The sequence below is a fragment of the Gadus chalcogrammus genome, chromosome 16, assembly GCF_026213295.1.
Source record: "Gadus chalcogrammus isolate NIFS_2021 chromosome 16, NIFS_Gcha_1.0, whole genome shotgun sequence".
NCBI classification, from domain to species: Eukaryota; Metazoa; Chordata; class Actinopteri; order Gadiformes; family Gadidae; genus Gadus; species Gadus chalcogrammus.
The window spans coordinates 19,060,780-19,088,613 of NC_079427.1; the positions used below are offsets into that span (position 1 = coordinate 19,060,780).

Sequence of the window (27,834 nt, forward strand, 5' to 3'; positions counted from 1 at the left end):
ATGTGGTGGGTGGGTGTGCGGTTTTTTCTCTTTCTCTGTTCTATTCAACTTCTTCTCCCACCCTGGATAGCGGCCCGGCAGGGGGAAAGAGAAGAAGAAAACACAGCAGCCGATGGCACGACTGGTGGGTGTTGTGGTGTTGTGGTGTTGTGGTGTTGTGGTGAGGGGTGTGTTTGTATTGGTGGACTGTGCATAGGATCGGCTTTTGTTAAAGGATATAGCCGCTGAGTTTAAAATGTATTTTGTTAATATCGTGGAGATAAACATACAAACCGCGCTCTCTTGCTCACTCGATATGTCTTGTGATCAGCGAAGGGAAGCGCGCCTTTTGTGTTGACTTAAATAATTGTCCACAATCATTTTAAACGGACAGTGTTTTGAAAAATACGCAATCCAATCGCCAATCATACTCTCCGTCGGTGAATCAGTGTTGAGCGATATTGAGGCAGATTGGAGTGTGAGAAACCAATATATATTGTTTTGTTTACCTTCTCTGCATGGCTACTCATACAAATATTTTTTTCAAGGAGAAATACAATAGGAAAAATAATTAAATGAGTTGTGCTGACCAAAGCATAACTCTGTGAATTGTTTTCATGGATTTGTTTTCAAAGGATGTCTCACCTACTGAGAATCAGCCTTTAGCGATCGCGAGGCACCAGCTAACTGGGAACAGGATAAAAGCATTGCCGCTTTTGTTCATTTCCACAGGGATGTCGGGCATAGGTAAAAACGGAGTTATGCCCGGTGTTCTCCAGTTCGTTTAGCAGGTCCTTTAAAGAAATTCCTCTCTTACTAGGGGGAGAATATCGTGTGTGGGAGCCATAATTCACTCTGTCTGAACATTGCAGGTGTGGAGGCCAACTCATGGTCTGTATCATCTCCGCCTGTGTGGAGCTCTATGCCATATTTCCACTAGTCTCAGCCTTTTCTGTTTCCTTGGTACCCCATCACCACTCGACTCGTCCGGAGCGTCCTATACAACCAGCGAGTTGAGCCATGCCATGTCTTGAAAGAACACAAGACCCTTATTCTCATTGGCTGTCGGCTGTCGGCATTGGCTGTCGACATTGTCGCTCACAGAAATGTGGTGCAACCAGGGTGAAAAAGGTTTATTCTCACATAACATCCATTTGTTTATGCAGTCTGAAGGTATCTCAAATATTTATTTATTTTTGAAACCACGTTTCTCTCACCAACGCTAACGCATTATCTAAGTATCTAAGGATCTGTGGAAAATGCGCCGACTTCGGCTCAGCCTGACTCCACCCTCTTCCGCTACGTAGCTAAGATGGCTGCCGTTGAGTACGAAAAGTGTACATCGATCCACACTTCGCGATTTGACCATTTTGAGTACGTCATCCGGGTCCTTTCAGTACACTTATTTTCACCCGATCTGAATTGGAATGCCCTACGTACTCAAACTAAGGCTAGTAATTATGGATAGTATGGATATTGGAACACAGCATAGACCTCCTTTGGACCATGTGGCGGTTTTTAACGTGGTTAATGAACACAGCAGCCAAGGCTTCTGGTAGGGATGGCTGGCTCAGTGAGACTCTGCACCCACTACCGCCGGCTCTCCCTGCACAAGTGTGGCGAGCTGACAGCGGACCTGACTTGGCGTCGGAGGCTCGACCTGCACTGACCTCTGCAGGGCTGCTTGTTAGCCGTTCATTAGGGTCTGTGACTGGCGTTTCAGAGGGGCTCTCAGTGTGTGGGTGTCGAGGTTGGTCCCTACATGGGATGCTTGTTAGGAATATCTGGGACTGGTGAGGTTAGATCGCCAGCTCAAGGATACAATAATAATGGTTGAATTCCAGGGATTCCAGTGGAGTGCATGTACAGTCTGTGTGTATGTGTGTGTGTGTGTGTGTGTGTGTGTGTGTGTGTGTGTGTGTGTGTGTGTGTGTGTGTGTGTGTGTGTGTGTGTGTGTGTGTGTGTGTGTGTTTGTGCGTGTGTGTGTGTGTGTTTTGTGTGTTTGTGTGTGTGTGTGTGTGTGTGTGTGTGTGTGTGTGTGTGTGTGTTTGTGTTGGTGGGTGGGTGGTGGGGGTCTGAGTGTGTGAGAGCGCTTTTCAAGCGAATTGGTCCCCTGTGACCGAGCATGTCGGAGAGTGTGTGACTTCCGTACCTTATTACAGGTTTGAGTGATACCAGAATCACACGCCCTCCCACTGCTATCATACTGAATGGCAGGATCATTAGACATGCTATTTACAGACGTCAACTTATTCCAATTTAAAGTTACAACAACATAACAATTACAGTCAACATTGTGTTCTCAACCTCCCAGACTTTTCAATGATGACAGAGCTCCAAGCCGTCTGGCCCGAGCGGGGATCTAACTCCAGACAACGCTAATCATACGCTGTTCTGGGCTGTCTGTCTCGGCCCTATAGCTGTCAGCGAGCGCATCCGCATGTCTCATCATAACACATCATTGTGTCCAAATGAATATTTCGCTGCTGCTGCTTTTCCATGTTTGTAGACCTATCTTGTGTAAGTGTGTGTGCATGTGGTTTCTCTAACAAAAGTGCAGCAGCAGAAAATAAGTGAACGTAGGTGTTGGGGGTGAGGTGAGGCGCGAGGGAGGTGGGAGCAGATGGATGGCTTCAGAAGCCTCGCTGAAAGGTTCCGATTGTCCCTGGATGATTGTTGAAAGGTCAGCCCTTCTCTTTGCTCAGACTGTAAAGTAGCGGCTATTCTCCAGCGCCAGCACCGGCCAGGCAAGGCACACCCTGCTATGCACACACATACACACACACATGGACGCTGGACTCACACTTTCATCCGCAAACACTGTTATACAAACCCACTTCACCGCCGATGACCACCCACCCACACACAAACACACGCACCAACGCACAGTGGCCGGCAGACACACACACACACACACACACACACACACACACACACACACACACACACACACACACACACACACACACACACACACACACACACACACACACACACACACACACAACTGTTAGCATAGACACACACATACACACACACACACACAAACACCCACACACAATGGCAGCACAGACACACACAATTAACAAAGCACACATACACACTCAAACACAGGCGAGTAGCGGATATGACAAAATAAGGGCAAATTCTCAAACGCACGCACGCACAAACACACACACACACACACACACAATAATTTGCACACACACACACACACACACACACACACACACACACACACACACACACACACACACACACACACACACACACACACACACACACACACACACACACACACACACACATACACACAAACCTGCTCCCGCCTGATAGACTAGCATGTCTAAGTAGCACCGGACTATCTCTCTCTTAAACAATGCAGCGAATGCACTGAATGACAGGAAGGAAGAGAAAAGGAGGTATTGTGTTGCTCTCGCCTTCAGCTCAAGATAGGTTAAAAATGCCCACTGGTTTGAAGTGTTCATTTGCTATAGCAGCCTGACTAAACCTCAAGGTTCAGTTTAGACCCACAACATGGCACATAAAAGTGGCGGGATGGGGCGGGGGGACTCGCAGTACTTGCTGGAGCTTGGATAAAACAGGAAAAAAAACAACAAGAAATCTATTCGAAAGAGCTGTGCACGGCTGGGAGAATGAACGGGTCTCTCTGCGAGCTTCCTCCCTACAGTGAGAGTTCATAATGACTTTCCATGACATTCTGCCCTCTCAGGAGGCCGTAATTGTGTTTGCCTGAGAGCGCAGCGCAGGCCGACCCACACGTCGTGTCCTTCCTCTATGCTCTCCACTCGAAGGAAAGCAACGGCTGGCAGCAAATATTGGTCCCAAACAACACGTTCTCAAGCTCGCAGCACTTTTGCACTTTGCAAAAGCAAAGTCCACTTAAAAATAATATTCAATGTGGTTGTTTTGTTAAACAATTAAGAAAAAATGTTCTTCTGAATCTCTTCTGAAAGTGTTGTTGCTCTTTGCTGGATAGATTCGTTCGAGCGTGTTTGCTTGCGAAGCAATTTTTGGTGAAAGGGCTTTGCACATTGGATGGAGTCAATAAAGGGGTAAAAATATATATTTTCTAACCACCCTCGATGGTAGAAGAAGACCAAAAAGATATACGATGTCTTGAATATTAGGTTGGGCAAATTCTTGCAATCGTATGTCTTTATGCACAAAATGGAATGTATTGACTTATCGAAGAACAAAACTTACATAAAGGTCAAACAAAAGGCTGACTTATAGGCAAACACTGAGATAACAGATCAATTCTTATTTAGAATAGGTGATCAAGCACTGCTTACGAAGGAGTAAATATGAATGAACTATACATAAAAAATGAATCATTATTGTGCAGGGGAGCATAAGGTGTGGGTGCAGAGAATGAGAGTCGCAGGCACGCGTGTCATTTCTACAGCCCTTGCATGTGATCAGCAAGAAACGCAATGCATAGGTCAAATTAAGGTCAAATAAGTCAATTTATTTGTGTGATGATGCCTGTGTACATGGGATGACCTTCCTGCTCATTGAAGCTTTAGCCATTAGATCAATGATTAGCAAAGAAAATCAATTGGAAACTATTGGCTATGAGCTAAATGGTTTTCAGTGCTTTGTTGCATAGAAGAGCTTGCAGTGGTTAGTTATTAAATGATTTACCTGTAATAAAAGAGATGATTTGGTTTTACCATTGATTTTGAAGATATATTGCATAACTGCTCTGTTAGTTTCCATTTAGTATGTTGGGAGCTTCGGTTGTGATGATCCGATCCGATTCAATGAATGATGAAACTGGAACGCAATCGTTTTAAAAAGTTATTCTCACAAGTTGAAAATATTTAAACTTTTTATTCTTGCGACGAATAAAAAACTGTAAGCCTAAGCCTAATCAATAAGTTATTCAAGGAAAGATAGCAAAAGTCAAATACAAATATGTTTATTTATTACCATTCATATGCTAATTCCATGTTTTAGATTATACTATATTTGATACATTTCCAACTGCGGTAGCCAGTATTTATTTATCTGAAAACAATCATGTGGGGTAATTAGTGACTGCACCATGTGATAAAGCATTGATGTACAAAATGTGCTGCTCCACCAATCACACAAAAACACACACACACACACACACACACACACACACACACACACACACACACACACACACACACACACACACACACACACACACACACACACACACACACACACACACACAGACACACACACACACACACACACACACAGGCACGTAACAACGCATGCACGCGCTCACGGACATTAACACACACTCCGGCACACCAAGGAGCACTGTATTTACCGGTCAATAGTTCATATTCAAACCGTAAGTGACATCAGCCGGTCAGTTGACCAGTGGAAGCAACTTGCCCATCGTAAAAATGTCAATAGCTCATATAAAAAATTATCGAAGAGGAATGTTCTGGAAAATTAGTCATTATTAGAATTTTTGCCATGTGCAGTGACCCCGATGCCTGGTGCTGCTCACTGGAGCCCCGCAAGTCTAACACTTTATCATCCACTGCAAATTTACTTTGTCTGATCATTTGTTTTCCAATTACGTCGCTGTCCCTGCTAGCAGTAAATTGTCAGCTTTGGTTATGTGAACCTGCTATCATGTCTGTAACCGGCGGCCATGTTTGATGCTTGCAACGTTCTCATACCCATTAAAAGATGAAGGCTGGGTGAGTTATTATCCCCCCGACTTGATTGGGTTTTCTTGTATGTGTACGTGTGTATTTGTGTGCGTGTCTGTATGGGGGCATGCGAGAGTGTGAGTGCGTATACCTAAATGCGTGTGTGTAAGAAGGTATTCATGGTGTTTGTGTGTGTGTGTCTGTGTGTGTGTGTGTGTTTGTGTGTGCTTTTAAGGTTGGGGTGGGGTAGTCTTTATGCTACTGTGGAGGTATTATTATTATTTTTCTGTGGGTGATATCGTTTACCGCCCAGCAACCGGCGCTTTGCAATGAAGGGGCAATGGACCTCGCGGCATAAGTGCTGCATTAACCAAAAAAGATTGATATACCGATATAATGAACTGATTAATAGATACCCATCTGTTAATCCATTCTGAGCCGAATCTATTAGCAGAATGTTTTCAGGGTCATTCTAACGCTATCCGCTCCACTGCCACTAGTATCTTCGCCAACAAAAAACAATGTGATATGCAAATTGCTTAGAGTGAAATAAATATGACTAAAGCCTCTCTTCCGGGCGCCCTGGCTGCCTTAAGCCCAGCAGCACAATCACCCGACCTCAAGAGGAAGATTACGCACAAAAACGTGGAAGTAGCAACAGCAGGGAGAGAACAACAATGGCAGCAGAAACTGAATGGGGCTCAGAGAGCTGCAGCAGAGGGCAAAATATCAGGTAACGAACAAAAGAGGGGGAGAAACAAAGAAAGAAAGCAAGAAGGAGAATCAATGTTTGGCTATAACTGTCACATTAGCCATGATTAACGAGGCCCTGCGATGAAACGGTGGAAGTGTAGCAGGACATTCCGATGATCAAGTGGCATATAATCGGACACAATGGATTCTGGGAAGGAGAGGTAATTTGCCCCTGTGGAACCCGGAATGAGAGCATCAATTCGCATATTGACCTTTTAAAACGCTATTAATGGAGGAGATATCTATAGTTTATGGTTAAATGAAGAGGAGATCATCCTGCGGGGGTGATCCTTGATGGAAAGATACCAGAGGCCTCCGCTCTTCAAGACAACCACAGTGTTTATCCTGAGAAGGGTTCTACATGACAAGTGGTGTGGGTTACGGCCCGGGTAGCGGGACCGCACTGCACTCCTGCAACCACAACACCAGCCCCTCCCGTCGGCTCGGACCATCCGCTGCCAGGGATTGCATCGGATTGCAATATGGGATTCCCGCCATCGCGGATAGAGTATAAGTATGAAAGAAAGAAGATAGAAGGGAATGCACACACACACACACACACACACACACACACACACACACACACACACACACACACACACACACACACACACACACACACACACACACACACACACACACACACACACACAAGCACTTACATACACACATACACACTTTCCATTGCTGAGCTTCAGACGCAGCCTTCCGTCAGGCAGCCTGTTTTTGACAGGTTAAGAGCAGTTTCTGTCAACTAGCGAGGGCTCCGAAAACAAGGTTACAGTGACTTGCCGTTTCTATGGGTAATAAATTCCCAATTTTTGGGACTTTGATGCCCGGCTCATAGTCTCTTTCAAGGCTCAATTTGTTCGTATGCCTCAAAGACAACGCATTCATGAGGGAAGTTGAGAGCAATTCAAAACGGGCTGGTTGGTGTGAGTAACAGCGAGGACGTGATAAATCACTGCAGCTGCGGCTTCTGGTGACAGTACAAGAGCTGCTAAATTATGTCTTTCTCTATTTGTTTGAGCTTTAAGGATTTCGGTTTTCTTTTTCAAGGATACACATTTGATAGCCATTTTTGAGTGGTATTTCGTAAAGTGTATCTTATTAAAGCATTTGCTATTGTAATTTTCTTGTCGCTGTAACGAAATAGGTTTTACAAAAAAAACCTGATTTGCTTTACAACATGATCCGCATAAGCCTGCTATCCTCAGTTCGTAATGAAACACAATATATTGTATTGTAAAGCCAAATATCCCAGTGAGATTCAACAATAGCACCACGTCCCTCGTTCCCCTGCCCTCCCCTCACTTAAAGTGATTCCGTCATCCCTCTTCCCCGGGAATGACTTCTTACACATCACTGAAATTGAAAAGTGAAGGTGTAGGTTTGTATATTTTTTAAAAGAGTGTGCTTATGATTAATTTAAAATCGAGCAGGGAAAAAATATTGCTTTGGTCAGCCACTCCTGACAAATGGCTTTTCTTTTCACAGGGAATATTCCGCCAATTCACTTGCAGAACGCTAACACGGAACATTGGCTGTCAATTTCATAGGAGAGACACATGGAAAGCCACGCCTTGAGACACTATGATGTGCTCTTGCCATCCTCCCAGAAAAAAGTATATTTTGAGGTCCATGACTGAAAATAGTGGCTAGGGTGTTCAACTCCCAGCTGAAAGGTTCTGGGTGTCCACAGTCTATCTATCTATCTGCAGCCATGAGCGAAAAGGCCGATAGTTGCACAGTGTTTCCCCTAGAATTTTTTTTAGGCCCGGTGGTAAGAGCTGATAGTGTGATTTTTTTATACATTTTTCACGGGATGCTAGAGTATTTGTTGGTTATTTCCATGTAAAACACTTGCTTAGCCATCACAAGTTGATAATGATTCAATAAACACGTTATTAACAATAAACTAATTTTATTTACAATACAATTTTTGGTGGTGCTGTCACACTAAATTTGTACCGGCTGCCAAATTTGTACCGGGCGCGTCATCCATATGTAATCCATTCCAAACCTGCCTGCAACAGATGATCGCGTCGTCCTTTGCCGGGCAGGTTTCAAAAAACATTCGCGCTCATGTTGCCGAAGACGAAATAACATAGTACAGTTAACGGATCGCTAGATAACACTTGTTTTTACTTTATATTTGTATTGTATTTCATTTTTTAATCAAATTTATCTAGTAAACTGAGTGTTTAAAGCAGGTTTCAAAAAACATTTGCGCTCATGTTGCCAAAGACGAAATAACATAATACAGAAAACGGATCGCTAGATAACACTTGTTTTTACTTTATATTTGTATTGTATTTCATTGTTTAATCAAATTTAGCAAGTAAACTGAGTGTTTAAAGCAGGTCAAGGACGAAATAGCACAATACAGATAACGGATCGCTAGATAGAAGGTTCGCAAATGTTCATGAACCTTTCACGTCATTCGAAAGGTTCTAATCATCTGATCATCTGTTGCCGGGCAGGTTTGGAATGGATTACGTATTGATGACGCGCCCGGTACAAATTTGTCAGCCGGTACAAATTTAGTGTGACAGTGCCATGCTAATGATGATATAACTTAATGCTGTCAGATTGTCCGTTATGATGGGGCAGCATAATCTGCGCACGCGCGACACCGCATTATTTTTTTTTTCATATTTTCATATATTTTTTTTTTCATTTTTTTTTTTTGGCCTGTTGTTGGCCTGGCGGGGGCGCTCGTTGGCCTGGCGGCCCGCCAGGCCTGAACAATGGTAGGGGAAACACTGGTTGCAGATACTGTGCATACAGTACAACAAAACGAAAACGAAAACTAGAAATATAATGAACAGCATCAATGCTCTCTTTCAGTTCTTACTAGATCACAAAATCAAGCGACCACATCAGATGTCCTACATGAAGGATGTTTATAACAAACAGTTCCTTAGCCCGCGGAGTTGTGTAGGTGGGCGGGGCCTACGTACCCTGGACGATGAGGTAGACCTGCGAAGTCTTGGGCTGCTGCTTGGTCTGTATAGAGCAGGTGTAGGAGCCTTCATCGTAGACGTCCACCTGGAAGAAGAGAGAGGCCGGCTCAGCAGTGGAACACCTTGTACCAGAGGACAGACTCCACGCGTACCAGACTGTCACGTACGATTGGCTGACTGTCATGAAAGTCATTCCATCTCAAGGTTCACTATTTTCACTGAGAATATTTCACTGTCATACTTTGTAATCCGTTGTCTTTCCTTTCTCCTGGGAATGAAATGACTTCACACCACTCACGAAAACCCTTGAGAATGAATAGCCCTTCATAAAAAAAAAAGTGTAAGCCGGTATTTGCAACAAAAGGAACCGTACACATTAAGTATCGGAGCAGTGGATCACATCATGTAACAAATTATTGCAATAGAGCGCATGATAGCACTTGGCTATTTGTGTTACCTTCTGTATGCGTAGGCTGTATTCCAGTTGTCCTTTCGTGACCAGGTCGACTCTGGGGTCCAAGGACCACTTGTCCTGGCTTGCGAAGATGATGTTGGATCGGTTGAGCCAGGCCACCTTGGACACCCTGTCATCCACGTAACACCTGTGGGGGTAGCAGCAGGGCAAAATATGGTGAGAGGTATAACAGAATGTGATGGGAAAGCGTAGTGTCATGAGGGGTTGAGGTGAATGAGCAGAACGATGAGTGAAACCCTCTTCATTCTGTTGTACGCAGTCTCACTAAAGAGAACCATGGAGCATGATGGGTAATTAGCAACAAGTACCTACATACAGGCAGTAGAAGCAATGCTGTGTACAAGACGTTTACGGTTTGAAAAAGTAGCGTGACCTAAATAATTGACTGAATTCACATCTAAACATCCATATTGCCTCCCATTACATATTTTTTTAAGATCAGGTTATTTTGCATCCAAAACATTGATTTATCTCCCATTCTTTAAAGGAATGAAGAATGCCTCTGGCCCCCTCTTCCTCCTCTCCCCTGCTCTACACGTTCTGTCTGATGAGGACATCTCCTTTACCAGTGAGCCTATTCCTCCAGATGAGATGGGACAGCCGCATCCTCCTGTTTACTCCTCACTGCCTGCTGTCATTACACACCAGAGGGCGAGAGAGAGAGAGAAAGCGATAGAGAAAGAGAGCGAGCGAGAGAGAAAGAGAGAGAGAGAGAGCGAGAGAGAGAGAGCGAGAGAGAGAGCGAGAGAGAGAGAAAGAGAGAGAAAAGGAGAGCAAGAGAGAGAGATAGAGCTCAGAGAAAAGGCGAGAGAGGGAGAGTGAGAGAGAAGAGAAAAGGAGAGAACAGAGAGAGGGAGGGAACGATAGAGAGAAGGAGCGAGAGAGAGAGAGAGGGGGAGGCGGGTGGAGGGGAGGCGCAAGTCTGCCGCGTAATGTGAATAAACGTAAACGGAGACGACGTCAGGATCAATGAGAACGAATATGGGCCGTAATGCAAGCTGGCGGCGGATGCGTCTCCGATGCAAATCCTTGGCTCCCCTGAGCCCCTGGGATCGGGACCGGGATCGGCTGTGCAGAGGGATGGCGGAACACCTGGGGCAGAGTTCTTTTCCGGGAGTGCAGCGGAGCGGAGGGGAGGGGAGAGGAGGGTAGGGGGGCTGGGCCAGGTGTCTGGTGATGCCAGGGTGCTTGGTTAACACAGAGGGGAAGCGTGGGGCACACGCTAATACTCCACTGGTGTGCACCGGTGCGAAGGGCAACAGGCTTTAGATGCCTTGTTTATCATCCCAGCAGGACACAGGAATGCACGGTTGACTGGTTGTGTGGGCGTCTAACCGCCAGACAAGACGTTTCAGGACAGCCTCGTATATATATATTTTTTTGCAATGTAAACATCGATCCACATTCATCAAGCCGTTAAGGTGTTTGCGCTAAAGCTACGGGATGCACCTGCATACCCAATGAAGCACTTAGTGCGAGCGGTGCCAACTTTCCCCGTGTGATAATTGGGTGCTCACTGGAGCAGTAGGCCTTGGATTCAGCGCTCAACATCACGTTAGAGGTGGAGAAGGTGGAGCAGTTTGTCTGGCGGTAAGATGCTGGAGGGATAAGGGGAGGGATGGGGGGAGGGTGTCGCTGGTTTAATCTATCATTCGTCCTTGCTAAGTGTGGAGTTCAACCTGAGAGCACTTAACCCCATGGCCGGCCTCGGCCATGTAAGCTTGCTTGGTTGACAGAGGTAGGAAAAGCACTATAAGCGCAGTCCATTGATCATGGGGATTCCATTGCTGAGTATATTATGGACACTCTCAATGAATAAAAGCCTACGTGAAAGCAACAACACATTTCAGCTAAACAAACCAGTGCAAATCCACCATAGCACTATGTAGAAAAAAAGACACTCTATGTAGAATAAAACAGCAGGATACATAATCATATGGTTGTGTGTGGGTGTCAATCTGACATTTTGCAGTCTTCATTTTGTAAGCAGCAATGAAAACAACCACTAAGCGAAACATGTTTTGCCAATTTAAAATCCACATTCAACACCACTTTGAGGTGTTTTTCGCGGCGTATCGACAGGCATACTCAATTAACCACTCAGTGCAGGTAAGTGCAAACATTAGTGTGACTGGCACTCATGCACAGAGCCTCACCTCGAAGGTATTGCGTAATCTCTCCACACAAGCCAAGCTATGTGCATTCCAAACGTCTGTCACTCTGCCATATGCTGCCCCATATGGGTAAATAAATAAATAACTTTTAAATAGAGCTCAAGAAAACACTCCAACAGTGCATCGCATGCAGCTAAATAAAGATTGTAGGGTGACCCTTGAGCATTTCCTTTTCACCCCTGCCTCTCAGCCTCTCTGTCGTTCCCTTCTCTCCTGTTGGCCCACATAGACGTCTCCGTCTGATTCTGCATCCCCTATCCTTTTGGTTCTGTCACCTCTCTGTCGACCCCACGAGGAGCAGAGGAGGAAGCTGTGGCCGACAACTCAGGGACACTATTCATGGAGCTGAACAAGGGAACATATTCTCACACTTCCATCGGGTCTTTGCCTCTTGTCCTTTCTCTCTGGTGCCCCCCAAACCAGTGCAAAGAGCCGAGCATGCTGGGTGAAAGGTAAAAGGTGCTTCCGGTTCTCTGCTGAGAGCCTTGGCACGAGCTTCCTGTGATCTGTCAGAGCATCTTGTATCGTGTCTGCAAGCCTGGCTCTGGTTCTGGAGGGCGGAACAAGCTGTCAGGGCGTTGTCGGGGCAGCATTGATTCTGAGTCTGGGGGGGGGGGGGGTTGCGCTTGGCTTAACAAATAAAGATTAACAAATAACAACAACAAATGACCTGCCACCGGGGGGGCCGGTAGAGATTGCGTTGGTAGAGGGAGCTGAGATATGGCATTCTTGGCCGCCTCGTAAGACATTAAAACAGAGCCGTGATTTAATCAGCCTTATATCAACTCGCCATGTCTTGGTGGTTCATTTTGAAGATGTTGTTAAAACCAATACGACCACTATTCAATTAACATATTTGCAACTCAAGGCCCCTTCATTTTACATTCAAATGAGCCACGTATCACCCACTAGCGCCTTTCAAAGGCGTGTCAATCCACCGCAAACTTTCTCGACTCATAAACGAACAGCTTCTCTGCATTTCTGTAAACACCCGAGGCCTGCAAGCGGGGGACATCTGTCGCCTGAACTTCTTTATTTTGGATTCTAGAGCAGAGCCGGTTGCTGTTGATCAGTGCCACAGAGAAGCAGGGCCAGAGTGGCTCTAAGACTGTTTATGATGGATGCCGCTGGTGCACTTCCACACTATTTTACCAGGAGCCGTGTTGATGGATGCCCCGTTGAAATACACCATCCTTTCCCCCCTCCGCCGCTGCGGCGTGCCAGTGGCCGACCAGCCAATAGTGTGCCGCTGACAGGGGCCTGAACGGGCTGACAGATGCCCGGGCCAGGGCTGCTGAGCCGGGCCGGGGTTGACAGGAGGGCCGGGCCGGATGGATCCGTGCTCCGGGGCTAGCCGTGGGGGGAGGGCCACAAACCCCCACCGCAGCCTGAGAGGGAGACTTTAACGAGGGGAGAAATGTGCCAAGCTTGACAGAACAGCCACACAATCGCCCTCACCCAGACCAACGCACACACACACACACACACACACACACACACACACACACACACACACACACACACACACACACACACACACACACACACACACACACACACACACACACACACACACACACACACACACGTGCGTGTGTATACATCCGCCCACACACAGACACGCACACGCGCGCCTCCTTTAACTCTGACCTATCCGTCAATACCAACCTCCTTTTTCTTTTCGCCTCTCTGATACCGCTCCCCTGTCAACAAAACCCAATTTTACTTCCTACTTCCTCCTCTCCTCCGGCTTCTATTTTCAACTCTGTCTCACATCATGACTTCACACTCCCATTTAGGGAATGCCTAAATCTATCAACGACAGGACACACGTTCACTCAAGTGTGGATGATGGCTGGTAAAAACCTGCTCATCCATAACAAACACATACCGACACACAACGAAATTAAGATATTAACTAATAAGGGTCGACTTGTTTTCATGTTACAACTTTATTTATTTATTTACACCTGCGCGTCATTGTGTTATGAACCTCAATCAACTTGTTAATCTTCATTAATCCTTTATTTAACTGCTGACAGCAAAGGCCAGGGGGGTCACACTAATTGTGTGGTGCCGGAAGGTCGGTGTGGATCGGTTGAAGCTTGTTTATGAAAAACTGTATTCAGGTTTAACGAAGCATTTAATAAGAGAAATGATGAGGTTGATAGAGGGTCTCGTGCATCAATAGCATATTTAAACACAGTGAATTTTCATCAGCTAATAGCGGATGCAATCAGAACATATTTATATATTTCTTCTTTCATCTCAGTCTTTTTGGGCTGGGATCTATTCGTGGAAGATCCCAGACAATCCCACATGTGGGACAACTCAAGGGCAAAAAAAATCTTTTCACCAGAAGATAGAATAAGATGGCAAAAGGTTACAGAAGAGTCGGCTGCTTTGATTTAGCTGTTTTCCATTTCTATTCAATTTCAAGGATTTCAAAAAAGGAGGGCGAAACATTCGGCGATAAACCACAGCGCCGCGTTTACCTGATGATTGAATTGGTAACCAAGGCGTGCATCCGAGGCACTACAAATATGACTTTTCCCTCTGTCTCTCGGCCCGCGTCAGGCTGTCTGTTTTTCTGCCTGTGTGGGCAACCAACACATTGCACAAATTTATGGAAAAAAGCGTACAGATACAGACACGTACGGTTCCTCGCTGATGTAAGTATTGATGCGTGACCCGAAACACAAGCAACATACAACCCTGCACCGGAGTGCGCGCATTGAGCCTGTGTTCGTGTTGCTGCATTAGCAGCCCAAACGGTCTCCCCGGCAATGTCACATCTATCAGAATAGACTGTGAGTACTGAGTACCACTTGGAACCCTTCTGCCTGCTCAGTGCATGAAGCCATTCCCTCCCGCTCCCCACTGGCGGGCTTGCATCGCTGCCTCAAGCGAGATATTAATCAGGGCAGGGATGATTGTTTTGAAACTTGGCCAGCAGACAGTGTTGAGGAGGGGGAAACTATATATTTTCGTCAAAAAATTTGTTGCAAACTCATAGGAATATTTAGTTCCTGCTTGATGGAAATTTGGTTGGCATCACACAGATTCATCGCTAAGGGTTTGCGAGTGCCAGAGCTGTTAGATTCTATGTGTCTAATATTTTCCAAACCTGCGAAACTATTCCAAAATGATGTGTAGCCTCTCTTCCCTGTGCTCCAAAAGGTTCAAGAAGGTCTGCAATCCTCAACTCATTAGCTACTCTTACTGAAATCCATTCGCAAAATCTGTGTTTTCTGCTTTGATCCCCCGATATAAACCTGAGCCGTGGACACGTTTTCCTACTGAGGGCACAGTCCAAAATCCAGCACCCACAAATTTCCACAGAAATAATGTATTCAAAGCAGCACCCAAAGTGCACCGTGCATACGCCGTTCAGAAAGCCCTACTTCTGCACCACGTTGCTGTGTGAAGAAAGGGTGCTTTGCTGTAATGAGTCGGTGATGGATAGCATCTTGTTCCAACGCAGGCAGAGGGATCTGTGGCAAGGCCAGAGTGCTGCCATTAAATCTCAGGAGAGAGTCTGGGCTACCTCTCTCTCTGTCAAGCCTCCCCCTTTGTCTTCCTCCACCATGCTCTTCCTCTTGCTGAATCACCTTGCCTGGTCTCTCTCTCCGTCGTTGGCCTTTTCACCCATATCCGTCTTTATCGTCTTAACACCTTTCTGGCCTCCCTCTCCCTCTCTCTTTCTCTCTCTCACCGTCGCCCCTTCATCCTTTTTCTTTCCATTCATTGCCCCCTCCCTTCTGTGCTCCTTTCCCTCACCCCTATTACACTCCAATATCTATGGCCATGAGCAGAAGAATGAGGGGGACACACGAGGCAATGTCAAACGGTCAAGTGTGCGTCTGCGTGTGCCTGCCAATGAACGAACGAAAGAGACAAGAAAATGTGCAATTACTGCAAGACCCTTATACTAGTAACTTCTGAAGGCAGTTTTTACTTATTGACTCAATTTCCTCCCTGGCCATAAAGCGGGCTGCCCTGTTGTACTCAATGCTAATTAGAGGTTTTCAATGAGTGCCCTGCAATTTCTCTAATGAACGGCCCACTCTTTATCGATATCCCCAGGGGTTTACGGGCCTCATTGAGGGCATTCCACACGTTCACCTGTTAGTTGATCCATCACCGACCTCTCTGACCTGCTGCAGCAGCATCATCAATACATCGCAAGACGTTGAGCTTTAAGGCTTCACAAAGGTGCAGAGACCAGGGGTATAGCAATTGTAGACAGCCTTTTAACACCTTGAACTTGACGTAGCAGGGAGTGCAAATAAGGCGCTTGGGGTTGTGGGTTCTTTGACACATTTTTTTCTGTAAGAATTGACTCTTATGAACCTCCCACCTTACTAACAAGCATATCTCCCTTGTGGGCTCTTTCCTTGTAAGGGAGGGAATTGTTTACTGGGTTGCTGGCTGCGGAGGAAAGCCATTCTTAAAGAGGCCTGTGCAAAAACCATGCACGGCAGCTTATTCTTATGGGCTGGCTTTAAAGGTTAAACAGCAGTGCCGCAGGACTCCTCAAATGATACCCAAGATTGACAGGTGTCATGTCCAATGAGAAGGTCAGGCTTATCTTCGGTGACTTGTTGTGCAGATGGGAATAGCTAATTCGCGGGCCGATAAATAAGTTGAAGAAGAAAGATTGACAGTGGGTTTTTTGTTAATCCTGACTCAGGAGAATATGCCAATTATAAAATAGTCCCCATGCTCTTCAGCAGATGTCCATTTCTTGTGCCAGTAAGACTTCAATTTCCAAACATTAGGCTAGCCATCAGTGTGCTCGAAATTTCTCTTATTATATTACGCCTACAATGTTTGCATTGGATAAACCATAGCAGTCAATATAATTGCACCTCAATGCTGTCTTTTGACACTGGTTTCAGCATATTAATTGGCAACGCTGCCCAAATAATCAAAGAGGCTCTACAGCTAACGGATGCAACCCCATGCAAACGGCGGAACTCACCAATTTAGTTTGTAAATTATGACATCATTTTTTGTTGTGACGTATAATAACGATCATATAACGGTAATTTGACATGAAACAGACATATATATTCATTAATAAAAGAAAGTAAACATTGTTAAATGATCAATTTAACATATGATTTAATTAAATGAATAATGTATCACAAAGAAATGGCAGCATAAATGCAGACACTTGTATACCACCAACTTGCTCCATAATGTCTGTTAGTTTTAGTCAATAATTTATTTCTCTCTGTGGTCGATGGTGTAATCAAGGCAACAATGGAACATGTTATTTTCGGCACATATGCAATGCTATAATTACCGTTAAGTGTCCTCGCCTTCGACTTACTGATAACTACGGGCTTAAAGGGGACCATTGGAAAACATCAGCGTGGGTCTCCGTAATATCCTGCCCAAAGAGTGTAAAGGACTGTGAACACAACAGTATTCCCTTCATACGTTTAAAACATTGTTGACCTTCCAATAGTGCTGCTGAAAGCGACCATATGTGCAGCCATAGTGTCTGCCCGGAGAATGCGGGGGAGAGGTGAGATTCTATTCAGTAGTGATGCGGAGATCTCTGAATGATCCGGTCAATGAGGTTCATACTGTTGACTTGGCATTTGGCTGTCAGTCAGGTTAAGCGATGGGGGTTGACTGGCGGCTTTGATAACTTCATGAATACAGTCCGGTACACCTGACCGACATCCCCTGCGTCACTAAAGTGATTATGTCTCTGACTCCTGGACCTTTCCAACAGCACAACTCATCATGGTATAATCCATGGATGGATTCAAGGGTTTAGGGGTTGTTTATGCTACGGGGCATGGCCCCAGTGAACAGCAATTCCTAACGCTATAAAGCCTCATAAAAAAGCACAAAGTACTATTGTAAAGCTACGTTATTTATGCTTGGCGAGCAAATACATACAAATAATTAATTACCGGGCGCTTTTATGCTTAAGGCCAATTCCATTGGCGGTTTAAAAAGACAGAACAGATTAATGAAGTCACAAGGAAGTATATTGGCATTCTCTGTTTCTATTTAGTGGAGAAAAATACACATATTTAACGGTCTTCTTGTCGCAGCGAGGAAAGCTTGTGGTAATTAAAGTGCAATTAAACACCACACCATTTGTGTTTGCCTCAATGTTAGTGTGTTAACATCTTTTACCAATAATGAAATACCAGTTTATAAGGAAAATATCATTAGGCCCCTACAGCTACTGCAATGCAATGGAATGGAGGAGCAAAACAACTTCCTCGAACAAGAGTTTGACTTCAGTAAAGGAGCATGGCCTTGTCCAACAGCCAACTGCAAATAAGCAAATACTTGTTTAATATTCACAGGAAAAAAAGGAACACTCAAAATAAAGGTAAGCAGAAGAGAAACCGTAATAGAAAGAAAATGCAAGGCGGCAAAAACAGCAAGGACAGCAGATAACGAAGTCTTGGATCTCACCCAAACACCGGGGGTTTTACATATATGGTCTTTTTTAAGTGACGTTGAGCCCTTTTGGTGTGTGTGTGTGTGTGTGTGTGTGTGTGTGTGTGTGTGTGTGTGTGTGTGTGTGTGTGTGTGTGTGTGTGTGTGGTGTGTGTGTGTGTGTGTGTGTGTGTGTGTGTGTGTGTGTGCGTGTGTCAAAATGCCTCATCTGCATACGGATAGAAAAGCGGGCTAGGGGTACGAGAGCCAGGGTAATGATCTGTCAAGGCTTTATTATCACAACAGCCTGGAAACCCCCCTTCTCAGCGGCTGCATGGGCACCCAGGCCATCAGGCTTCCTCTTTTAATTGCTTCTACGTCTGTGCCGGTGGATCTGGAGGTACAGTGAAGGGGATGGGGTTGGTGCTAGGGGTTGTGCCAGGGTTGATGATGGGGTCACGCAGACGAGCAAAGGAGAGGGGAACCAGGGAAGAGTTTTCCCTGTTTTCAGCCGATAACGCGGTGGCAATCGGCACAGGCCGGGATAAAGAATGCAGAGACGGAAATGTCTGAAGTAAAATACAATCTCTTTGTATTAATCCTTTCCCGGGGCAGAAATCTCCCTGCTTGTTGGCCAAATTTGCAATCCGTTTTTTACTGAACGCAATCCTAGACAAATAATGCATAAACTAATAATGATGCCGAAATGAAATTCTCCACTGGTTACGGGTTAGGAGATAATAACAAACAAAAAAAATAATTTGACTCATTACAAAATGCAGTTCCGTGTGAATGAGCAAATTAGCCTCTGGCACAAACAAGGATTAGCAGACGGTTTGGAGAATTGGAAGGGAAAAAATGGCACGGTACATTTGCCTTTTCAGCAGGAAATAGGAAGTCCACATTTCTGTGTTGCCTATATTGCTAAGACTACTGAGGATATAGAGGTACAGATCTGCTGCGCTGCCTTAAGAAGATTTGACAACTTGGTTTTGCAGTCGCTTAAAGAAACACTGGGGGAGATTAATGTCCGCCGCTGTTCAAGGGATTAGTCAAGAATGTATAGTCACTTAACTTCCCCCGCAAGCATATGGCCTTGAGCTGAATCAGCACTTCACCAATCACCATTTGTTGCTGATACCTTTAGATTTTGATAACACACTTTAATGACACTTTAAGGAAACGTTGGGGGCCATAGCGTGGAGCGATATTTATTCAGCAATTTCCATCAGCATACCATAGCACCAGTTGAACACCGGTGAGAGAAACCACCATTTGTTTTTATTGTTTTGGGATGAAGATGTTATTTGTCACAGAAAGATGCCACTAGACTTTGTGGTTCCACAATATTACCCCCAGACCCTTCCTCAATGGTATCTCCTACACGGCCCCGCGCCGCGCAGCTCCCAGATAAACACGTCCGGGGAAGCGGCCCGCTGGGTTGCCTCTGATTCGGATTCCACCGCCAGCGTCTAGGCGCCCTCGCTCACATCAAGTGGAAAACCCATTTTGCGCCGCCTCAGCTCGGCCAATTTCTATCTGTCACAGGTACCGGGGAATTGACTGGGCGACATATAGCATATCACCTTAAAGTGATGGCAAAACGGGAAATCACTTTGGGCTGGCCACATGCTCCTGTCGCTTTCCATAAGAACTCTGTTCAGTCAGAGAGAAAAAGTCCTTAAGCATTAACGCTTTGTGGGGGAGGAAGGAGTGGGGGGGGGGGGGGGGGGGGGGGGGAGTCCACTGGTGCCCGGTCTTGTCTCCTTGACCTAGCTCGCGATGGATGGTCTGAGAACAAAGTGGAACTCTGGTTTGTAGGCTTTAGATAGCATAGCAAGACACCCATGCACTCACACGCCAACAAAACCCCCACAAATACGCACATATGTCCGTGAAACACCCCCACGCACACACATACGTGCACTCCCACACACGTTTGTGGACACCAACAAAGCCATATGTGCACAGTGCACAGAAGGACTAACAAACATTCACACACACACACACACACACACACACACACACACACACACACACACACACACACACACACACACACAAACACAGTGGTGTCGACCCTTGGCTTTCGGCAGCTTCTATGTGCTCTTACATTTCTTGACCTCTACACAGAAGACTAGCAAAAACAAGATACGGACGAAATGCAAAAATGCTAATGTAAATGCCAATACATACACCCACAGATCCCTCAGGGTTTCATGCGGATATCCTGTGTGGGTTCAAGGTGGCAATGAACAATTTTTTTTCAGGGCTCAAGCTTGTTATTTTTAAGTACTTGATTACTTCTGTAATCCAAAGTCAGATTAGGTTGGAAATTCAAGCACTGAAATGCAAATGTGGAGAAATTCCCATGTCAATAAAGAAAACACAATCATTTGGCTGATTCTACATGATGATGATTTTGTTCCCCACAAAAGTGTGTATGCATGTGTACATACAAACACACTTTTTTCGGAGTTTACCCATCTGTCACAATAGCAGTTAAACGCACACAAATCTTTTCCTCCACTTCAAAGGACAGTTCTTGGTCAGTCCACCAGGTGTCTTCAGAGCCTGTGCTGAAGTTTACTGGTACCCTAAACTAGATTTATTTTCTTGCGCTGTTAATCAATGCTATGGCTCTCACACACCTCTTCTCCGTTCTGCTTTAGAGTTCAATCGCCTCCTGAGTAGAAAGAGCTGGAATCATCGACCAAAGTCATCCTCCATTAACTCAAGGTAAACGTAGGATTCTATTATTAATAAAGTCTAAAAATCAGGAAGTCTGCATCTGGAACCCTTGGAAGATAAAGCTATTTTGGGTTCTTGATGATCACCCCATTCTTGTTTTTTTACTGTTTGGTTCTTGCTGCCTTTGACAAACTAATAACCGGTACACATGTTTTTATATGTATTCAAGTGGTAGCTACAATACAGCTGCGATGATAAGCGGGAGCTACGCTATACCATGTGTTTGCCAGAGGCCTACATCTAAGGCTGGCAGCTATTTTCATGAAGGTGGAAGAGTCGTGTGATTGGCTTAAGTGTGAGGAGAGAGAGAATCTCGTGGAAGTGCTTCAAGTGCCTCCGCCTAAAAGTACGAGGCAATGTATTCTAGAAGAAAAGGTACGATAAAAGGGGTGGTAGAAACGAATGGTTGTAAAGCAGCCCGTGTACTCGCGGATAAGTGCATGTGGTGCGAGATGAACAGACATCTGCATATGTTTATAGAGAGGCGACACATGTTTGGCTGAGCAGGTGTGAGTGGTGATAACACACTGGACAAGGCGGAATACTAATAGAAAGAATGAGGTCTGGATTCACTTGAAGGTGAACTTCAAGATCTGTGATGTCGTACTTGAGTGAGGGCATTTAACGCAGAATGCCTATCAACGGGAGACTACTCCTGTGTACACAGGTGTGTGCTTGTGTGTGTCTGTATGTCTGTTTGTGAGTATGTGTCTGTGTATATCTCTCTGCTTGCGCATGTGAACGTATAACTGTGTCTGTTTGTGTGTGTGTGTTTGTGTGTGTGTGTCTGTGTGTGCGTGCGTGCGTGTGTGCGTGCGTGTGTGTGTGTGTGTATGTATGCGTGTGTGCTCATGTGTGTATATCCAACTGTCTGTCTGTGTGCGAGTGTGTGCGTGCGCGCCGTTTGAGTACACTAGTCGTTAATCACAATGACGGTTCCCTCCTTTAAGTGTCAACCTAAGTGGAAACAGTGTCAGGGAGGGAGAGGGCATTCGGCACGTCAAAAAAAAAATCTATTTTTACCAGGAGCACGGCGGACAGTAACGTTCCACCGACACTGCCGCCGGAGGGAGCCTCAGTGGCAAGCTTTACTTTCCAGGTTTTTTGTCACTGGAGTTTGAGCCCCAGCCACAAATTAGTGTCCCCGTTCTCACCAAGTCCACCTGGGTCATCTCCATAAAGGAACCGAAGACAGGCCAGGATACTGCATGGGTTTTACGTGTCGCTGCTCCGTCTTCACTACAGGTCAGAAGATCAGTGCTATGATCGGCGTTTTGGGTCAATGTTCTGAGTCAATTCGTGTCTGCGGAAGCTGGAATCACAGAACATTCTCTTCTGAAATAACTTTTATTGTGCCGTTTAACGGCCTAATTGGATGAAGATAGAAGTATATTCAATGTACTGGGCACATTTTTGACATTAGCCATCACATATAAGCGGCATTTTCTCTATTCTGACATCCACTTAAGCTGAATGGATTCTCTGAATCCATCAATACTGTAATGAAACACTAGCTTTCAAGAACACGAACGAGAACACTGCGTTCCATTTGACCTGTAGATCTGTCTTTTTATCTATTCCTGTTGCCATTATTAAGGTTTAAGGCCAGGTCAGAAAATGTACATATCAAAAAAAAAATACGAGTCTAAAGCTTGACTTATAAAACAGGATTGACTCCCCACCTTCATCTGTGAACTCTGCTGGCATCTGTCCAGTTATGGTAGCTGCCGATATATTCTAACACAGCAGAAGGAGTCTTTCACGGTTTCAGGGTTAAGGGTTATTTTTGAACGTATACGTCTCTTTATCGTTAATCCATATCAAGCAAAATCAGAGGTAAATAAATCAAATTGAAAGAACTGTTGTCTGGATAAAGTATCGAAAGAAGGATATGCCCGTAATATAACAGGCAAGAATAAGGACCAATTCAGTGCAATCATTGTCTTGATTGAAGGTTATCGCGGAACATAAGCAGACAGCTGAAAGGAAAACCTGATGCCAACGATTCCACAGCGGCATATTCGAACAGCAATCACTGAAAGCAATCTTAGCCCAGGGTCGCGTGGTATCGCTGAGCCCAGGGATCTCTGAGGAAGCGCATTGATTTCCTCACCAAACCAGAGAGACGTTATGCCGCCTGGACGACCCTCTTTCTATTGATAAGCCTCTCTTCCATCAATGAGGCCACAGTTGTGTTTCCTGAGGAGACACTGGACAACAAAGGGCAGGTAGAAACAAAGGTATAAACGATGCACGTTTCTTTCCACGCCTTTCTGTTGTCATCGCATCAGCCTCGGTTTATCTTTCATTAAAGCTTGGGAAGGATTATAATATATTGTGTGTATATTCAATAAATGAATGTTGCTATTTGTCATCGACAAAAAGTCATGTTAAATACTGTCATGCAACACAATAACAATTTCAGGGCACACAGTTCTGCTGCAGTGACTCTGGGACAAGTACAACGTGATTACATCACACCCGAGGGATTCCACTCCTGATCCGGGATCGATGGGGGCTTTGGGTGTCGTTTGATGTCACCATGGGTGTCAAGGTTTAGCTTGACTTTGGCCTGGCAGCATAAGCTCTAGCACTGAAGATCGGTGCAAGGGCAGCAGCACGCCGCCTCTTAAAGTGGGGGCGATTTATGGATGCGGGACCCTGGCAAACGTCGTAATCACTGACCGAAGAATGCGGCTGGCTCTCGGAGTGACTTTCAAAGAAGAACTTTGCTTAATATGCTATCTATTTCGCTCTCACTCTCTGCTTCACTGTCTCTCTCTCTCAAGGTGTTGGTCCAAAGGTGTCAGGTGGCCATGACATTGAACAGTGTGAGAGGTTATTGGATATTACCTGACCTTCTTTTATTATCATTACTGCAGCGGCAGGTCAAAATGTGCCTTTCGGAGCGGGCTGATTGCCTGGCTCCGTTACTACGCTTCCTCGGGTCCTCGGCAACACACACACACGCCCAAGTGTGCCGACGATCAGATGAGGGTTTCTTTCAGAGAAAATCAAAAGTCCCACATACAGAGACTCCTTTCCATTTAGTTAGATATCCTTTATGTTTTTGTACTTAGTAAAGAAATGAAGGCATGTCTTGACAGGAATGGGGCTGATAACAACAACGTATTTAACTGCTGCATTTCGTCTCTCCTCCACGCACACACACACACACACACACACACACACACACACACACACACACACACACACACACACACAGTCACACACACAGTCACACACACAGTCACACACACAGTCACACACGCACGCACACACACACGCACACACACAGTCACACACACAGTCACACACACACACACACACACACACACACACACACGACTACAAAGATCATTTGCACACATCTCACTACGGCGTCAGACGGCTGGTTTCACCGCATTGCGTGGCGCTGCGGCCCGTCGGAGCGCGGGACCAGGGGAGACGGAGTGACAGGCCGGCACACGGAACACTTGACTCTCCGCCCTCGGGGTAATTACCAGCCACAATGTTTGTCTTAAGGTGCGAGAGGAACAGGGTACAGGGGAAGCTACAAGGCTGTCTGCGCCTAAGCCGCAGCAATTATCTCAGGGCTTTTGCTGCGCGCAGAGCGACACGCGTGCGCGGAGTTGTGCGGATGTGTGTGCAGTGTGCACGTCCTGGCAGGTGTGTCACCGGGGCCTCTCCACTGGTGATTAGACTAGCTTGAGTCGGGGATGCTGCTGTCAGCTCTCAAACTCAGGCGGCCACACTCCCCCTGCATTATTGATACGAGTGTGAAGAGAGTGACTGTGTGTGTGTGTGTGTGTGTGTGTGTGTGTGTGTGTGTGTGTGTGTGTGTGTGTGTGTGTGTGTGTGTGTGTGTGTGTGTGTTTGTGAGTGAGAGACTGAGTGAATGACTGAATGAATATGTTTTCCTTCTCATAAGCACACATTGAGAATACAGCATATTTCAAAATGGGAAGAACTCCCCCATCAAACTTAAGTCTAGAAGAATACAACTCCTCCACCCATAATATTTTTTTTTTTTTTACAAATTGATCAGGCAATTACAAAGACATTGACAAATAGCCTGAATTAGAGCAGCCATATCTCCATAGTTAGGACTCTCAATTACAGTGGCAGCGGTTTAAATGAACTGCCATATGGGGTGACAGCATAATTTTCCCTCTGTCTCATGATTCGCAGCACCGTTTTGTCCCAAAGTTCTATGAGCACAGCTGTGCGACTCAATCCATACAGAGAAGAAAAAAAAAGACTTATTCTCATCTACGTGCCAACACACAGCCAAACTGGCGTGAAAATACTCAACCGGCCGCCCGAAGGCAATGGCAACCCAGGTCTTGAACAGAAGATGGGCACGTGAAACCGCTTCCCCCCAGTGTCTAGCGGGATAACATTTCCCCTGGCTGGCTGGCTGGCTGGCTGGCTGGCTGGCTGCCCCCCTCCCCGCCCCCGGCCTGCCTGCCCTCTGTAGCGGGACGCGCCCGCACGTCCACTAAATAAGTTGCCGTAGGGTGGCTCATGGATGGCAGCTATCCCCCCTGCTATGCAGCGCTGTTGCGTGCGTGTGTGCATGTGTGACTGTGTGTTTGCGTGTGTGACTGTGTGCGTTTGAAGCTTTAGGGCTTGTCTGTCTGCCAACATCCAAAGCAGGACATGGCTGGCAATGTCCCAACGGGACATATTTATAAATGTATATTTATATACATGTATATTCAAAAATATATGCATTAATGGTATCTATATTTTAAGTTCTCTCATGTTGCTGCCAACCTATGAGGTCCTATTTATAGACGAGGTTTGACTGCATGAATCATACAGCTGGAGGCGCTAAACTGTCAATCATGAAGGATGGAGAAGGGAGGAGGTGCAGGGATGGACGGACTGGGGTCAGGACTGTCGAGCAGATAAATAATACATAGACGACGTCGGGGGCTGGCGGTGTCGGGGGCGGGGAGGGGGCGAGATGGATGGAGAGCAGGCCGGTGTGCTCGGTGGATGAATGGACGGACGGCTTGATGCGATGTCTTGACGGATGGACCAATAGAGACGAGAGTAGAAGAAGAGGTGACGGGACGTTGGGGCTGAGTCGCTCGCAGGTTGGGTCCCACGTCCCCCACTGCCTCACTACACCCTGGCACCTGGACGCATTGGAACAGCTGCGGGATGCGCCCTTTTGCCTTTGCCTCTGACGGGAGGCTATAGGAGCTGCGGTTAACCTGCTATTATCACCGCCATATAAGTGACTTAGCAGCCACTCCGGCTCATAGCAGCCGTTAGCTGCTGATCGATGATGCCGAATTGCCTTGTTGACACCGGAGGAAGACCAGGTGTTACGCAGCATCATGTTAAGTGTGTTGGTGTGTGCGTCTTTGATCATGCAGTATTTGTGAGTCTGTGTGTTTGTGTGTGTGTGTGTGTGTGCGCATTGTGTTCAAATGAAATAGAGATTGAGTCGAGTGTGACACTAGATTAAGTGTTGATCTCGCTATAAATTCCCCCAGAGCTTTTGACTTCCACTCGCGATGCTTGACTAATCGAGTACCAAGCACCGATGTTAGTCTGTATGCATGCTCCATCTGTTTGGATCTTATTTGCTGTGTGGGTTTGTGTGTGTCTGTGTGTGTGTGTGTGGGTGTTCGTATGTGTGTGTGGGCGGGTGTGTATGCTTGTGTTTCTTTCCCTATGTGTGTCCCTGACAAGATGCATGCCTACAGGAATGTGTGTGTTCCATATGTTCCTAAATGTATGTGCTTTGCTGTGTGTCTGACTTTGTTTAGGTGTGTGTGTGTGTGTGTGTGTGTGTGTGTGTGTGTGTGTGTGTGTGTGTGTGTGTGTGTGTGTGTGTGTGTGTGTGTGTGTGTGTGTGTGTGTGTGTATGTGTGAGGGGGTGTATGCTTGCGTTTCTTTCTGTGTGTGTGTCCCTGACTGTGTCCGTGTGCGTTCTAGAGTGTTTGTGAATGTGTTAGTTAGTCTATTTACGTGCTTCCTTGCGTCTGTGTTTGTGTGTTCTCGTGTGTGTGTGTGTGTGTGTGTGTGTGTGTGTGTGTGTGTGTGTGTGTGTGTGTGTGTGTGTGTGTGGGTGTGGGTGTGTGTGTGTGTGTATGTGTGTGTGTGTCGGCCTGGGTGTGTGTTGTTTATAGAAGGGCTTTTAACATAAAGAGCTCTGTCAATCCTCCATCACTGAGTGTTGCGAGGAGTCTTGTCTGACCGAGACGGGCCGCCACTCCGGGACCCTCGCTCTGCCTTCCCAGCAGCCTATCTGCTAATGTTCAACGGCTGGGGGCGGATATTCGAGTATGAACATTAGGATCCCTCTCAGAGCCGCCCCTGCCTCTGGACCAACAGCCTGCTCCCACTGTTGTTATGCCCTATCCCCTGTGTTGCCGTGGAGATTACTGAACCCCCCCCCCCCCCCCCCCACACATCCTCCCTCCCACACATGCACCCTACACACGCGCACACACACACACACACACACACACACACACACACACACACACACACACACACACACACACACACACACACACACACACACACACACACACACACACACACACACACACACAAGCACAAAAACACACATACACACACAGGCACACACCCACTGCTGAGACTTGGATTCCTCCCTCAGCATCCCTGCCTC

General features: G+C 46.1%; 1 protein-coding gene across 1 annotated transcript in view; it reads right to left on the bottom strand.

The window, feature by feature from the left end:
- The window catches only part of lsamp (limbic system associated membrane protein), a 152,116-nt gene that overhangs the window by 45,444 nt on the left and 78,838 nt on the right, over positions 1–27,834 (bottom strand). Inside the window, exons 2-3 of the mRNA XM_056611470.1 lie at positions 9,823–9,967; positions 9,363–9,450 (exon numbers count right to left, since the gene is read on the bottom strand). Of these exons, the coding sequence (XP_056467445.1) occupies positions 9,363–9,450; positions 9,823–9,967 (233 nt within the window). The remainder of the gene's footprint in view (positions 1–9,362; positions 9,451–9,822; positions 9,968–27,834) is intronic.